General features: G+C 58.7%; 1 protein-coding gene across 1 annotated transcript in view; it reads left to right on the forward strand.

The window, feature by feature from the left end:
- Positions 1–2,485: 2,485 nt before the first annotated feature.
- B4GALT5 (beta-1,4-galactosyltransferase 5) overlaps positions 2,486–15,764 on the forward strand; it is a 32,858-nt gene continuing 19,579 nt past the window's right edge. Inside the window, exon 1 of the mRNA XM_079321749.1 lies at positions 2,486–2,758. Coding sequence (XP_079177875.1) covers positions 2,632–2,758 — 127 coding nt within the window. The 5' untranslated portion in view covers positions 2,486–2,631. The remainder of the gene's footprint in view (positions 2,759–15,764) is intronic.

The raw sequence follows: 15,764 nt of genomic DNA on the forward strand, positions 1-15,764 counted from the left end.
CATAAACCAAGCAAGAAATCTTCTTGCATTTCCTTGCCCAAGGCATCCTTTTAGGAGTTGGCTAAATGCTATTTTGTGAACAGCAAATCCACCTGCACTTGGCCATGCAGTTCTGCTGCAGTACTGTGGGTACCAGAAGTTAATGGGGCTCAGGATTGAATTTATTTCAGTGAAGGTGGTTGATGGAGTGGCAATCCTGGGAAACAAGAACAAGTACCAGTTTCCTCATTCCTGAAGTTAATGCAGCTCATTCAGCCTCTCAAGGGAAATCCCTGTTTTCTTCCTCAGCATCCTTCCATGCCTTGGCACATGAGGAAAATGAATGCCTTACCTTTTAATGAGAGGTTTCTGTTTTTCTGCTAAACTCCCCTCTTTTAAACTTTATTGTTATTTCCTCACTCTGTATCTAAGAGGAGCTTGCTTGTGTCCCATTTGTTGAACGTTGGGAACTGTTTTCTTTATTTGGTCTTACTGCATGCAGGCTGGAAGGGGGGCCAGGCCTTCCAGGGGTCACTGTGACACACAGCCATACCTGGAGCATCCTTTATCCCAGGGTCTGGTACCAGGCTGGCACAGGGCTGGTGCCCAGCAGTCCCTGTGTTTGGGATCAGAAGTTTGGGTTGAGCAATGCTTCACTCCCTGCCTGGGAGAGACTCATCCCTGGGATGTGTGTCTGGAGGGACACACAGGGCATGTCCTGGCAGATGGCCTGTCCCCATCTCCTGCCCCACAGCCCATTAATGCTGGGACTGCTCTGCCTCTGCTGCCCACCATGTCTGGCCCACAGCCTTGCTTCCTGCCAAGAGCCTGGGCTTGGTTTTCTCAGCACTATCTGTTGGTGAATTAGGAATTATCTCTCCTTCCAGCCTCCCCCGAGCAAAGTCTGCAATCATAAACAAGGCAAAAACCAGTCCTCTCTGGGCTGGGCCCCATCTGCTCTGCAGCTACTTCTGGCTCCCTCAATAAGCATGGTGTTTCTGGTCTCCCATATTTTCATTTTCAGGCATCTCCATATCTCCTTCCAACTCCTCCTACACACACCAGGGGAGCTGCCCACAAATGTGTGCAAAACTACCTAATTGCTCTGTAACCAGCTGGGCTGTTGGTCATGCTGATTATTGCACTGATCGTGACACCTTCACCCCCCTGGCTCCATCCACCCTGCACAACACCTGCACAGGCACCATCACCTTCCCCTGGCTCCACAACCCTGCACAACACCTGCACAGGCACCATCACCTTCCCCTGGCTCCATCCACCCTGCACAACACCTGCACAGGCACCATCACCTTACCCTGGCTCCATCCACCCTGCACAACACCTGCACAGGCACCATCACCTTACCCTGGCTCCATCCACCCTGCACAACACCTGCACAGGCACCATCACCTTCCCCTGGCTCCACAACCCTGCACAACACCTGCACAGGCACCATCACCTTCCCCTGGCTCCATCCACCCTGCACAACACCTGCACAGGTACCATCACCTTCCCCTGGCTCCATCCACCCTGCACAACACCTGCACAGGCACCATCACCTTCCCCTGGCTCCACAACCCTGCACAACACCTGCACAGGTACCATCACCTTCCCCTGGCTCCATCCACCCTGCGCAACACCCGGGGGCACCCGGTGCTTGCTCCAACAGCCCCTGCTGTGGGTGGGCTGGGCAGGGGGGAGCCCTGTCCTGGGGCTGGGTGCCCTGAGCCATGGCTGAGTGTCCCCGGGGCACGGCCGGGTGTCCTGAGCCATTGATGGGTGTCCCAGGGCCATGGCCGGGTGTCCTGTGCCCAAGGACAGTTCCCTGGGACCACGGCCGGCCGCCTTCAGCCACTGCTGAGTGTCCCTTGACCGCTGCCGGTGTCCCGGCCCATTGCAGCCAGTCTTGGGGCCATTGTCGGGGGCCGGGGTACTGGGGGTACTGGGACCCGCACCGAGAGTGCCCCGGGACCCGCACCGGGGGCAGCGCCCCGAGACCTGCACCGAGAATGCCCCGGGACCCGGTACTGGCTCGGTGCGGGGTTCGGTACAGGGGCTCGGTACAGGCTCGGGGTCAGGGGGCTCGGTACAGGCTCGGTGCGGGGCTCGGTGCAGGCTCGGGGTCAGGGGGCTCGGCGGGGTCTCGGTGCGGGAGCTCGGTGCAGGCTCGGGGTCAGGGGGCTCGGGGTCAGGGGGCTCGGCGGGGGCTCGGTGCGGAGGCTCGGTGCAGGCTCGGGGTCAGGGGGCTCGGGGTCAGGGGGCTCGGCGGGGGCTCGGGGTCAGGGGGCTCGGGGTCAGGGGGCTCGGTGCGGAGGCTCGGTGCGGGGCTCGGTGCAGGCTCGGGGTCAGCGGGTTCGGTGCGGAGGCTCGGTGCAGGCTCGGGGTCAGGGGGCTCGGGGTCAGGGGGCTCGGCGGGGGCTCGGCGGGGGCTCGGTGCAGCGGCGCTCGGTGCAGGCTCGCCGCGGGCCCGCCCCGCTCGCCGCCCCGCTCGCCGCCCCGCCCCGGCCGGCCCGCCCCGCCGCGGCACATTCATGCGGCGGCGCTGGGCGCGGGCGGCGGCTCGGAGCGGCCCCGGCGCGGCGCCTCCCGCCGGGCCTCGGCGCATGTGAGGCGGCCGAGCGGCTGCAGGGCGGCGGCGGCGCCGCATCGGCCATGCGGTGGCCCCGCGGCCCCCGCGGCGCCTGGCGGCTGCTGCCCCGGCGCTCGCTGCTGGCCGCGCTCTTCCTCTTCTCGCTCTCCTCCTCCTTCCTCTACTTCGTCTATGTGGCGCCGGGCATCGGTAAGCGGCGGGGCCGGGGCTCGGGGCGGGGGGGCCGTGCTCCGCTGGAAACGCTGAGTAATCCGCGCCCGGCCGGCCCGGGGGCCGCCGCATCCCCGGCGAGGGGCGGCCGGGCCCGGCGCTCCCGGTGCGGCTCCGCCGTGCCCGGGGCCGGGCAGCGCGTCCGCATCGCCGGCGCGGCCGCGGGAGGCGGCGCTGCCCCCGGTGCGGGTCCCGGGGCGCTGCCCCCGGTGCGGGTCCCGGGGCGCTGCCCCCGGTGCGGGTCCCGGGGCGCTGCCCCCGGTGCGGGTCCCGGGGCACTCTCGGTGCGGGTCCCGGGGCACTCTCGGTGCGGGTCCCGGGGCATCCTCGGTGCGGGTCCCGGGGCGCTGCCCCGGTGCGGGTCCCGGGGCATTCTCGGTGCGGGTCCCGGGGCGCTGCCCCCGGTGCGGGTCCCGGGGCACTCTCGGTGCGGGTCCCGGGGCACTCTCGGTGCGGGTCCCGGGGCGCTGCCCCCGGTGCGGGTCCCGGGGCACTCTCGGTGCGGGTCCCGGGGCACTCTCGGTGCGGGTCCCGGGGCGCTGCCCCCGGTGCGGGTCCCGGGGCACTCTCGGTGCGGGTCCCGGGGCGCTGCCCCCGGTGCGGGTCCCCGGTTCCTCCCCGCGCTGCCGGGGCCGCTCCTGCCTGCTGCCCGCCCCGGAGTTTGTTTGGAAGTAGTGGAGTGTTGTCCAAGTGCTTGTGATCTGAACGTGCTCCCTGGCGGAAATCCTACTCCGATTGTCAAGTGGGAAGATGAGGAGTGTGTATTTTAGAAGGAGAGCGCTCTCGTTGCCGTGTTCCCTGTCATAGCTTCGCGGGGAGCTGGAGAAGCCGTGTGTCAGCATGGGCAGCACCCGGTGCTGCTGGGGCTGCCTGTCCATCTCCGCTGAGCTACGGCAAGGCTTGTGCCCGGAAAGCATCTGTTCTCTTCATACGGTGTATCTCGTTTCTGCGAGGAGCCAAGGCTCGTGGTTTGGCCTTCAACCAAACTTCGGCAACAATTTATTTCTATAGAAACAGCCCTTTCCAAAGAAATGCGGAGTTTCTCCTTGAAATGTCATTGGTATTGCTCGTGCCATTCCTATCTTGGACATCCCAAGGAGATCTCTGTGTGCTTTCAAGGTGACTTCTGTGGGTTTTTATTTACAGACGATGTCCCGTGGCTGCCTCTGGGCTTTGGGAGCCTTTCCCAGGGCTGAGCAGGGGTTGGCTGGCATGGGAAGCCCTGCTCGTGTCCTGGGCACATCCCAAGTGAGGCAGTGCGTGCTGAGCCTCGCCATGGTGGCCCAGGGCTCTGCTGTCCCCATGGGCAGGTCCCCAAGCTGCTGGGCACTGTCCCACGGGCTGGCTGGGGGTGCTGAGCCCCTCTCTTGCCTCTGTTGGCCTCTGGTTTCACACGGGTGGTCACAGGACCTGCCTGCTCCTCCGTGGGCACAGCCTGGCCCGTGCTGCTGGGGCCAGTGCTCTGCCTCCAGTGCCTCCTGCAGCCCTTCGTGGGGCAGGCACAGGGAATGGTGGCTGAGGATGAGCGTCCTGGGGCCCAGGTGGAAGTGCGCTTCTAGAAGGAAATCTCTCTCATAAGGATGGCTTTGTTCCATTTTAAAGAATATTCTCGTTAATTCCATGTTATTTCTGCATGGTCACCAGTCTTAGAGATGGTGTAGGGTATAAATATGTTTGAGACAGGTTCTGTGCCAAGAGGCCTTTCCCTGTGTGGAGCTCAGATAACGTGGTCACGTCCCACCCCGTGTTCTTGCTACCTGTGATGCCCAGAGAGGAGGCAGGGAGGTGTTAGTGGTCCCTGTCCCCACCCGCCCATGGATGTCAGTGATGTTCTGAGTCATCTTCTCATCAGGTGACAGAAGATCTGCTTCCTTGCTTTTTTTTCATTTTCTTCCTCTTCCAGCCAAAAATGTTTCATCATGAAAGCCCAGCCCGGTATTCCTGGGATGGCTGGGCTAATCCTCTCAGCACTTGGAGGGAGTTTGTTTCCAGGCTGCAGTGATGAGAGGAAGCTTGGGAGAAGGGAGACTGAGATAGGACATGAGCAGAGCTGGGGATTTGCATGAATCAACCACATGTGGGTGATGGAAAGATAATGTCAGCAGAGAGTTCTGGGGCATTTGTCCTGCCTGCTGCTGCCTCAGTGTGTGGAGTGGGGCTGGGCTGCTCCTCCATGGCCACTGAGGGCCTGGAAAAACCTCTGTCTGTGCTGAGCCCATCCCTGGTAGGGCATGCTGGGGAAGTGGCTGGAGAAAGACTTGCAGTTCATTGGCTGAACCACAGGCAGGAAAGTGATGAATCCATTCCTTGATTGTACCTCAGTTGAAAAGAAAAAAATCCAAATAAATGAGACCTGAAGCTGCAAGTGAGCTTGAACCAGCTGAAGCCTGGAAGGGCTTTTGTCTGCCTGGTGCCACGGCTGCTGGGAAGGGTCTGGAGAGCCAGCCCTGCCCTGGGGTCAGCAGCTGGGGCAGCCTGGGCAGCACCAGCCCCTCTGGGCTGGCAGTGCTCCCGGGGCAGGGGGTGCTGTCCCCAGGGCTGGAGCCCGTCCCCAGGGGCAGGGGGTGCTCTCCCCGTGGCAGGGGGTGCTCTCCCCGTGGCAGGGGGTGCTCTCCCCGTGGCAGGGGGTGCTCTCCCCGTGCAGGGGGTGCTGTCCCCAGGCCCCCTGGCTGTGGGGGAATCTCGCTGGCTGCCCAGGCTTGCTGTGCTCAGGCAGTTGTGCGCCAGTGCCAGGAGGAAACTGGGACAGTTGCACTTCTGGGTGCTGTCTCAGCGCATTGGTGTGGAGCTGGCATGTTTGTCAGCTGGAAAAGCTGGAGAGCTGCTCCTGGTGCCCTTTGGAGATGGGAAGGGGAGCCCAGCCTGGTTCTGAGTTGCCTGCCCAGTGCTGATTGACCTGGTGTTTGGTCCTCGCAGCCCAGGTAACCCAGCAGTCTGCTCCAGACGGAAATGCAGAAGAAATTCATGTTTACTGTCAGCAAATAGCCATGCTTGGCTCCTGCAGGGAGTCCAGGCTTTTGGGCCTTACTTTTGTGTTGTGCCTGGGTTTAGGTGGTGCTCTCATTCCTGTTCTTCACCAAGGCTTCCTCCTACAGAACTGAAATGTCCTTGTGGCCTCAGGTTTGTGCAGGGCAATCCAATGTAAACAGCCAGTGCTGCCTCCATCCCAGCTCTCACGTCCAATAGCTGCCTGCCCTCCCCACACAGCCCCCTGGCAATTGCCCTGCTGGGCTGCAGTGGCCACCTTGGCAGGTGAGTGCAGGGTCCAGCCTGGCACAGGCACACAGCCTCTCCTCTCCCCTGGCACTGTGTGCCCGGTCAGTGTGTGTCTGTCTCATCGTGGCCATTGTGTGTGGGATGAGGTGGCCAATTGTTCTGCAGCCATCAGCAGGGGCTGCAGGGGCTGCAGGGGCTGCAGGGGCTGCGGGGGCTGTGGGGGCTGCAGGGGCTGTGGGGGCTGTGGTGGCTGCAGGGGCTGCAGGGGCTGCGGGGGCTGTGGGGGCTGTGGTGGCTGCAGGGGCTGCAGGGGCTGTGGGGGCTGTGGTGGCTGCAGGGGCTGCAGGGGCTGCAGGGGCTGTGGGGGCTGTGGGGGCTGTGGTGGCTGCAGGGGCTGCAGGGGCTGTGGGGGCTGTGGTGGCTGCAGGGGCTGCAGGGGCTGTGGGGGCTGCAGGGGCTGTGGTGGCTGCAGGGGCTGTGGGGGCTGCAGGGGCTGTGGGGGCTGCAGGGGCTGTGGGGGCTGCAGGGGCTGCAGGGGCTGCAGGCTCCAGGAGCTGCCCTGGTGCCCAGAGGGGCCCTGCAGCAGCAGGGGCTGGGGGTGCTGCTGTGCCCTTGTGCTCACTGCTGTGCCCAGAGCTCAGGGACCAGCAGGGCTGCAGGGCAGGCTGGGCTTTCACTCAAGAACTCACACTGCCCTCATCTTGGAAAAAACAGAGCTTGGCACTGGGCAGACAGTTTTGTCCTGTTGTGGAGGTCAGGGGGCACCTGGACAGGTTATTTTGCAGGGGCTGTTCTTGGCACTGGGGCTCTTGCCCTCCTGGCACAGTTGCTCTTTGTGCCTCTTGCCTTCCCCAGCTGGGAGTGGAGAAATGGCCTTGCCAGAGTCACTCTGTGCCCAGACCCTGCTGTTGGAGCAATGTGGGCACAAAGAGGGTGCTGGCATGGAGATGGAGCACCTTGGGAAGCTGTTCCTGTTTCCTCCTTTGCCTCTGAATTCCTCCATGGGATGTGGGGTCATCCCTTGTGTCCAGTTTTCACATGGTGGCAGCTCATACAGCTTTCCTACCAGTGTCTGCTTTTATTCTCCTTGAACAGGGCCTAGGAAATCAAGGGAATTTCCTCCTGCAGCTGAAAGCAGTAATGCTTTTTCAAGCTGCAAGTTATTTCATCTTGGTACCTCTGACTGCAGCAGTGGGAACTTCTCAGAGCTTGGACTAGGTCCTGCTGTGGAGGGTGGCTGCTGTGTGCCTCAGGGGGCTCACAGGGGCTCTTCCTGGTGCTCAGGTAGCAGCTCTTGGCTTTTCCTTTGCCATCTCCATGGATGCTGGAGCCTCTTTATTTAATTTTATTTTTTAAACTTAGATTTCCACAGGAGTCGTACTTGTTTGGATCTGATGCAGGAAAATGATGTAAAGAATTTAAATTATTGGGTGAAAGATTGTTACCTTTGAGAGAGAGCTGTAATTCAGTTTGGCTTTACTTCCTCCAAACTTATCAGGAATTGCTCCCAACCAGTCATACAGGGCATGAAGGCAGCACCACCAGCCCTGAATTATATTTGTGGAACAAGAACTTGATTTTGCTAGGCAGGAGGGCTTTGAAGCATTATTCTGTCAGGCTGTGTGAGCAGCAGAGCAACAAACCAACAGCTGCTGGTTTGTCACTTTTGGAACAGTATTTTATCACCAAAGGTGCCTGATCCAGTTTGGTCATTTAATGCATCAGCCTGGCAGATCTTAGCACAGAGGTGTTCTGGGGGAAAATGGCAAAAGGTTTTGCTGCTGGCAGCTTGTCCCAGCTGGGGATGTGGGAAGGGTTGAGTTGCCCAGAGTTTGCTGGGTGCCTGGCTGCTGTCTGAGCAGGGGCAGAGGGTGGAGGTGCAGCCTGGAGTGATGAGATGAGGTTTGTGCTGTCCTAGCCCTGGCAGCACGAGCAGTGTGGTGTCTGTGGAGCACAGCAGCACTGCCCTCCCTCACTCTCTCTGCCCAAAGGATCTGCCAAGCAGCATTTCCTTGCTCAGGAGCAGCCTGGCTCCACAGTGTGCCCATGAGGATATTGCAGTCCTTGGATCCAGCAGTGACTGGGGTAGTGGGAAATCCTCAAGAACTCGGGAATTCCTGTGCCACAAGCAGAAGGAGCCTGGTGGCAGCTGTGGGAAATCCTGTGGAATTCCTTTGGCAGCACCAGGTTCTTCCAGCAAAGGGGGTCCCAGGAGGCAGGGCTGGGGACCAGCCCTGTCCCACCCAGCTGCTCCTGGGCCAGTGCATCCCAGTGGATGGAGACCACCCCGTGCTCAGGGCTAACACATTACAGGGTTTCTGTGAGGGCAGATGAATTACTGGGTTTTCTTTGCCTGTGAGCACCTGTGCTGTTTGTCAGGCACGTCTGGTTTGGGTTATTTTGCTGGTGGCTCTCTGGGTGTTGCAACTGCAGATTGTGTGAGGAGTTCCTGTTCCATCCCTGTGTCTCTGGGAGCCTGGTTCTGGAAGGTCCTGGCAGACACAAAAGGTTCCAGGTACTGGTTCAATCCTGCACATTGAGTGCTTCAAAACTTCAGTGGTCTGTAGCAGAGCAGACCTTGGAGCAAACCCACCCATGCTGCCAGCCCATGGTCTTTGAGGGTTTGGGAGGCCAGGGCTCAGCAGCCCAGCCCTGGTGGCTGCTGGCTCTGGTGGAGATCAGGGCTCTGACACTGCTCTGCATTTCCTGAGCTGCTCCTCTGCCTCCCTTCCAGGTGGACTCATTAATTGCATTAACTCAGGCAGCATCTGCTCTGCAGGGTATGATGAACCCCCTGGGGAGCAGTGCAGGGGATGGAGATGAGCAGTTGGGGAGCTGTGTGTTTGCACTTGATCCCATTTGAATGCTGCTACAATTGGTGGATTTAAATATCCAAGCACGTGGAGTCTTTAAATTCTTCATCTTGACTGAAATGTGAAGGGTGGCAGAGTGGTGGTGGTGTGGCCAGTGTCCTTTGGCTCTGCAGAGCCCTGTGCTCACCTGTGGCAGCACTGAGGGTGAGGGGCTGGAGGAGAAGCTGTACAGAGCAAGAACAGCCCTCCCTGAGCAGCTTTATTTTTAAAACATCATTGTCACAATACAATGTGTGTATTTACTTTGACAAAACCTTTGCTGGGTTATTTTAGTAAAGTTTATTTCCATACAGGCTTTTCTTCTGCATTGCATTCAGTGTTCTGGCTGTGGTTTTGGCTGGCAGCATCTTGAACACGGATGCTTTAGGGTGGTTAATGTGTGTTTGAAGCTTTTCTAGCACTAGCCCTAAATACCTTGGGGATTAGTTCTCTTTGGAGAGACAGAGGGGAAAATGTATAGTGGACTGTGCTGTTGAAATGCAAGATAAGCCCAAATCAGAAATTTTTGAGAGACGGTGGCGGGTGTGGTTTTTTTGGGAAATGTGAAATAGATAACATGAAAACCACCAGGGCTTTCAGCATTACTCTGGAGCTGCTCTTATTTTGAAAGGAAAGGTGGATTGGAGAGCTGAGGGTGATGTCAGTGCCCGGCAGAAGAGCCCTGGGCCATCCTCATCTGCTGCTTGGAGGGGTCCCGGGGTGGCAGCGGGTGGCACATGTCCCCTCATGTCCCCTCATGTCCCCTGTCCTGGTGGGAGGTGTCCCCGTGGGTGCTGCAGTGCTGTGGGGTACCATGGGCAGGGCCACGGGCTCCTCCTTTCAGTGTAAAAGGGATTTCCTGGGGCTCACTTGCTGAGCTGAAGGGGGGACCTGGGCTAGGGGATGTGTTTGGGGGATCCACCGTGCTTGGAGTGACTCTGGTGTTTCTGGTAAAGCCCCAAGGCTCAGTGTGCCTCGTGTGACACTTTGCTTTCTCGAGGCCCTGAGTGTCTGTGCAGGGTGTGAGAGGCTGGGTTTGGGCTCCTGCCTCTCTGCTGGCTGTGGGGGGAGCTGGGAGCTGTGTGTCACCGTGTGTCACTCCCAAAGGTCACTGTCCTGCCCTTTGTCAGCCTGCAGGTGTGTGTGACATCCATGGGCTGGCACAAACCTCTCTGGAGCCGTGCCCTCAGCTGGGTGCTCATCCTGGGCCCCTCTGCAGATGCTGTTGGGGTCTGGCAGCCCCCCTGCAGCACAGGCGACCAGGCTGGGGTGTCCATGCCTGTCCCCAGCCCCTGAGGCAGGGAAGAGCTGCTGCCAGGGGATGTGAGGTCAAACAGGACCGTGTTTTTTCCCTGTGGTTTGTGCCTGTCTCCCCTGCTGGTGCAGCCTGTGCTGTCTCCTGCAGTTCTCCTGCTCCAGTGAGCAGGCACGTGCCTTTGTGATGGTTGGGCTGTGTGAGACAGCCCCTGTGAAGCTGCTCCCTCCCTCTGCCTTTCCAACCTGAAAGGGGAAGGCTGGGAACTAATTCTGCATGGAGGATGCCACTGCACACATGATGGCAAAAGGCAAATTCAGGCAGAAGACTGCTGTGGGCTGGGCTGTGGTGTGAGCAGCTTGGCCAGGGCTTGTTTGCATGTCTGCAGAGTTTTATGGCAAAATAATTGGTTTTATTGAATGCTATTGCCATACAAATTATCAAAGCAGACTCTGAAACCTGGTGCTGTGTTGGCACCTCCCTTGCTTTGGAGAGCTGGGCTGGGGGCTGGGCTGGGGGCTGGGCTGGGATTTTGGGCTGGGAGCAGGGCTGGGATTTTGGGCTGTGCTCTCTCCCTGCTGAGTGGGGCTGGGGCTCCCTGCACTGCCTGCTCTGGCTGGCAGAGCCCTGGGGTGCCTGTGACACACCTGGATTGATGGTGTCACCCCACAGCAGCAGGCTGGGATTTTGGGTGGGAAGAGGAGAAGATGGCTGTATGAACGTTCATGTTTATAAATTGCCTCCAAAAAAACCTGTACAAAGCAGTTGGAATAGAGGAGGAAAGCAAACACTGCAGTGCACCAGGTAGTCAAGTGCAAACAGATATTTCCCCCTGTGTAGCTGGCAGGAAAGGGAAGGTATCAGTGCCTGCTGGGTGCCCTGTGTGGCAGCAGGGCTGGGGTGCAGGGCAGCTGTGGGGAGCCAGCAGGCGATGCTCAGAGCACAGGTAAATCAAAATAAACTGCTGGAGCAGCCGTGTGCCAGGGCAGGAGAGCCCAGAGTGCTGGGAAGGAGTGGGGGCCGTGCCCAGGGCTCAGGGTGGTTTCTGCACAGCCTGAGCTGAGGCAGAGCCCGTGGGTATTGAGTTCTGCCAGCAAACACGGGGCTCCCTCGGAGCTGGGGACCCTGGAGGGCACAGGGTGGCCCCCACTCCTGCAGGAATGGGAAATGCTTCCTCACATGCAGCTCACTCTTATTCTGCAGTCATTTTTTCCCCCCCCTCAGTGTTTTTCCAACTCATGTCTTGCTGCCAGAGTCCATATTAATAATGCATGACTTTTTTTTTATGGTGCTTCCTTCCCGGCGTCCCTTTCAGCTGCTGAGTCAGAGAAGATTGTTATAGCAGCAGCCTCTGAAGCAGTGAAATGCCCCTGCAGTGCTCAACTGCTGTCATTTATCATCCAGCTGCTCTGCGGGCAGCCTGTCCTGCCCTGGCCTGGGGGAGGGTCCCCATGCCAAGATCCCCATTCCTGTTACAGCAGCTGGTGGCTGCTGAGCCCTGCTCAGCCTTCCTGGCAGGTCTTGGGTGGAAGCAGATATTGCCTCTGCTGGCTGCTTTTTTTTTCGTTGTTTGAAGTCCTGTGAAGTTTTTTTCCTAATCTGCCTGAAACTGTGTTTTCAGATTGTGCCCAAGACTCTTTTTTTCTTTTTTTTTTTTTTTCCCCTCCTTACTAATTTTTAAATATTTTTTTTTCCTGCTCCCTACACTCTCCTCAAGATCTATACCTGGGCTTTTGAGGGTAATTGGGATAACAGAAGTCACATAATGTGTTAATGGGGTTAAATTAACTTAAAATCCTTCCAGTGGCTGATGAAACGTGCCTGGCTGCTGCAGGAAGTGCTGGAGTTGCTAATGCAGCGTGGAACAGAGATCTGCAGGCTCCTGCCTCGGGCTGAGACCAGCCCCCAGTGGGTCACCTGCATGCAGAGCCAGTGCTCACCTGCTGGGTCTGAAACCTGGAGGGAAATAGGCAGCAATTGCCCTTGTCAGGGAGTTTGCCTTGTAAAGATTTAAGGGTCACCTCCACTGTGATCTCAAGAGCAGATCTCTCCTGTCTGTCCCAGGATAACTCTGGTGGGAGGGGAGCAGCTGCTGGGGTGCTCCCAGTGCATCCTCATGGGCAGAGCTCAGAGCTCTGCCTGGGCAAGACTCACCTGTGCACAGGATCCCAGAGCCCTGCAAGAGGGGATGGGGCTCACCTGGGCAAGGGGGGTTTCCCTTTGCCAGGCTGCCCAGGTGCCTGGTTCCCCACAGGGTGCCTGCTCTGGGCCAGCAGGGAAGGGGCTCTTTTCCCTGCTCTCTCAGCTGCAGGAACTGGCCAGAGCACCCTCAGCTGTACACCTGCAGCTCACCTGGCCAGGCTCCTGGCTGGCAGGGGAGAGGCTGCCCTTGGTGTGCTTCCCCCTCAGCACCCTCCTGCTCTGAGAGGCTCCACAGTGCTGGGCTGCTGATTAATTCCTTCCCAGGAAGGGAAAACTGCTGTGGTGTGAAATTCCCCCAAAGCTGCAGCATCCTCCTGCTGTGCTGCAGCCTGGCTCCCTGCTCAGGGTCAGGGATTTCTCTTTTCCTGTTTTTTTGGTTTTTTTAAGGGTTTTGCTGGCTGTTGGGCCCCCAGTGCCCTGGGCACCCTCCCTGTGCCTGCCAGCTGGGAGGGGGCAGGAGCCTCCCGTGGGTGCTCCTTGCAGAAGGATTCTGTGAGCTGCTGCATCCTGAGCCCCCAGGATGCTGCCCCAGTGCTGCTGCCTGCCCAGGCCATGCCCAGGGGACACGTTCCAGTGCCACAGCCCCACGGTGACACAAGTGCCACCCACAAGTGGCGCGGCGAGCAGCTCGCTGCACGGCTAACGAGATTGAGGTGGATTATGCTCTGTATTTAATCAAGGGCTAAGCTGATTGCCTTACTTGGAATGGATCAAAGCCCCTGGAAATGCCAGCCTGGGGACCTGCCATTGAGTAGGAATATTGCTCAGCCTGTGGCAGGCTGTGCTTTCGAAGAAGCTGGAGGTTCAGCAGGCAGCTTTCACTGCACAGCGACCAAATGCAAAACCAGACTGGGGATGTCTGAGGCTGTGTGGAGGCAGGAGTGTGAGGGTGTTGTTAGTCATTGACCATCATGGAGGATTTGGGGGAAAAGGCTTCCTTTTCTATATTCCCAGAAACATGGAGTTTGATGCAGGCACTAAGTGAGATGCTCTGGCATTTGGCAGCCAGGTTCCACCTTCTGGAAAAGCAGCTCTGACCCCTGTGTGGCTCTGCAGCAGGACCAGCCTCTCTGTTGCTGTCCCTGCAGTGGCTGCCAGCAGCACTGGGGCTCACCAGGGCCTCTTCTGCCCTTGCCTGGCAGGGCTTTGGCAGCAGGGCAGTGATGCAGGGGCTGTTCTTGCTGTGCCAGCCCCAGGCACTCCTGCCTGTGCAGAGGGAGCCCACGGTTAGGAACTGTCCTACAGGCAGGTATTAGAGTGTGGAATTACTTGCCAGTGAACTGTTGTGCTGGTCAGTGCCTGCAGAGTGCATTTTGCAAGGTGTGTGGTGTCCCTCCCCTGCAGAATTGGGGTTTTTGCCACAAGAGCTGTGTTGGGGCTCTGGGGTGCCCTGGCTGTGTCTGTGGGCTGTGAGGATGTTCTGCTCTGCTTCTCCTGTGTGCAATGAGGTGGTGTAGTTCAGCAAGCTGTCAAAAATACACTGGTTATTCAAATTACCATCTCTTTTTCTTAAAAGGAGAAGTTTATTCCAGGAACCTGTTTCTGTCTTGCTGCCATTTGCTGCAGGGATGGCACACACAGTCACAGCTGTCCCTCTGTGAATGTGTCTGTGGGCACTGCCTGTGGAACTGAAAGCAGCCCACCCAAAGGCTTGGCTGGGGGAGATGAGTAGGGGCAGCTTCTGCTTTGAGGTGAGTCAGGCTGTCCAGGCAGCAGCAGGTGCTCCCCACAGCATCCCTGCTCCTCCCTTTGCATGAAGCAGCCCTGGCTCTTTGCAAACATCTCTCCCCTCTGCCTCTCAGATCTCGTTTTTGCCTGGTTTTTGCAGTGGGAATAACCCTGGAGGAAATGCAGAGCTGTGCTCTGTCCCATCCTGTGGGCCCCTTGTCCTGCCTGCCCATCTCTGCTGGCTGTGTCCTGAGCCCTGGGCTGGCAGAGCATCTTGTGTGACAGCCAGGTGTAAAATGTTCATGTTTAATTTATTGCTAACCCAACCTGCAGATGAGGTGCTGCCTCAGTTCTCTTCCTGCCCAGACCCATTTTGCATCAGCCTAACTCCTGTGTGGAGTTATGGGCAAGGTTCTGGTCCAGCATCCCTTAGTGTTTCCAAGGCCTGGGCAGGTTTGTTGGTGTGCACTCTCCCCATCAGCCTGACTTTGGGCTGTGTAAATGTTCTGTTGCCAGCTCAGCAGCAGGGTCCCTGCTGGTCCCTGGCCTGTGGGGCAGCTCCAGGGCTGCCTGTTCTGTGCATGGGGCTGGGAAGGGCTGCAGGGCAGCAGATGGAGGGAGCTGGGCAGGAGGGGGCAGGGGCTGCCCAGCCTCGGGGTGCTCCAGGTTAACCCTGCTTCCACCTGATCAAAAGAGGAAAATCACACAGTGATTGAGTGGCTCTGCTGTGCTCAGAGCTGGTGGCAGGGCAGGCTCAGGCTGACACTGACCCTCTCCCTCCCCTTCACACCTGGGCTGTCACCCCTGCCTGGGGAGGGGTCACAAGTCCCCATCCAGCTGGGGATGCTGCCAGGGAGCAATGTGGCATTTATAGGGCTCAGCACAGCGAGGGAGGATGGCCTGTAGCTGTAATGGCTTGGGGAAGCAAACAGCCTGCACAAACTGGGTGACTCGAGTGGGTAAATTGGTGTGAGCTAAAATCCCATTGCCCAGGGTGGAGGGGTGGCTGCATTGCTGTGGGCTCTGCCCTGTGAGCTGCAGGTGCAGGTGTGGGCAGGCTGTGTGGGGTACCAGCCCCAGCCAGCTGCTCCTGGGGCCCCTGGGGCTGCCCTGCCCAGAGGAGCCCTGCCCTCCTCGCTGCCTGCTCTGCTCCCCTGGGAGCACTGGCCTCCCATTCCCCCTGTGCTCAGTTTTTCCAGGTAGCTGTATGGTTGACTCGTGCTTGCAGAGCTCCAGACAGGCTGGGATTGATTAGTTTGTTATTTTTCCCCCTCTGTCCTGTTGCACATTTCACTGAGAGAGTGGTCAGAGCCCTTGGCAGGCACTCAAGGCTCTTCAGCAAACTTGAGTTGCTGCTGTGTGCAAGGAGCTGAAAGGTGTTTCAGTGGGAGAGAGGGAAGGAGGAGAAGGATGTTTGCTGTTCCCTCGTGTGCCCCTGTGTGTGCTCACCCCTCCCCAGGCCACTGCAGAGCCAGATCAGTGCTGGTGTTTGGGGCAGGGGGAGGCAGCTGTGGCTGCTCCTGCCCACAGAGGCACAGCCAGGGTGTTTTGTGCCCCATCTCCACAGCCAGATCACAGCCAGGGTGTTTTGTGCCCATCTCCACAGCCAGATCACAGCCAGCTCTGCTGGGCTTGCCTCCTGTTGTTCCCTGTGTGTACAAACCCAGCTCAGATGGAGGGGTGGCACTGGGGCTGTGGCACTGGGGCTGTGGCACTGCTGGTCCCTGGCTCAGCTGAGGGCTCAATGGCCTCGTGGCTGCTTATCTGGATTAATGTGTAACTTGCTGGCAGG

The sequence above is a fragment of the Erithacus rubecula genome (genome assembly GCF_903797595.1).
Source record: "Erithacus rubecula genome assembly, chromosome: 18".
Taxonomy (NCBI): Eukaryota; Metazoa; Chordata; class Aves; order Passeriformes; family Muscicapidae; genus Erithacus; species Erithacus rubecula.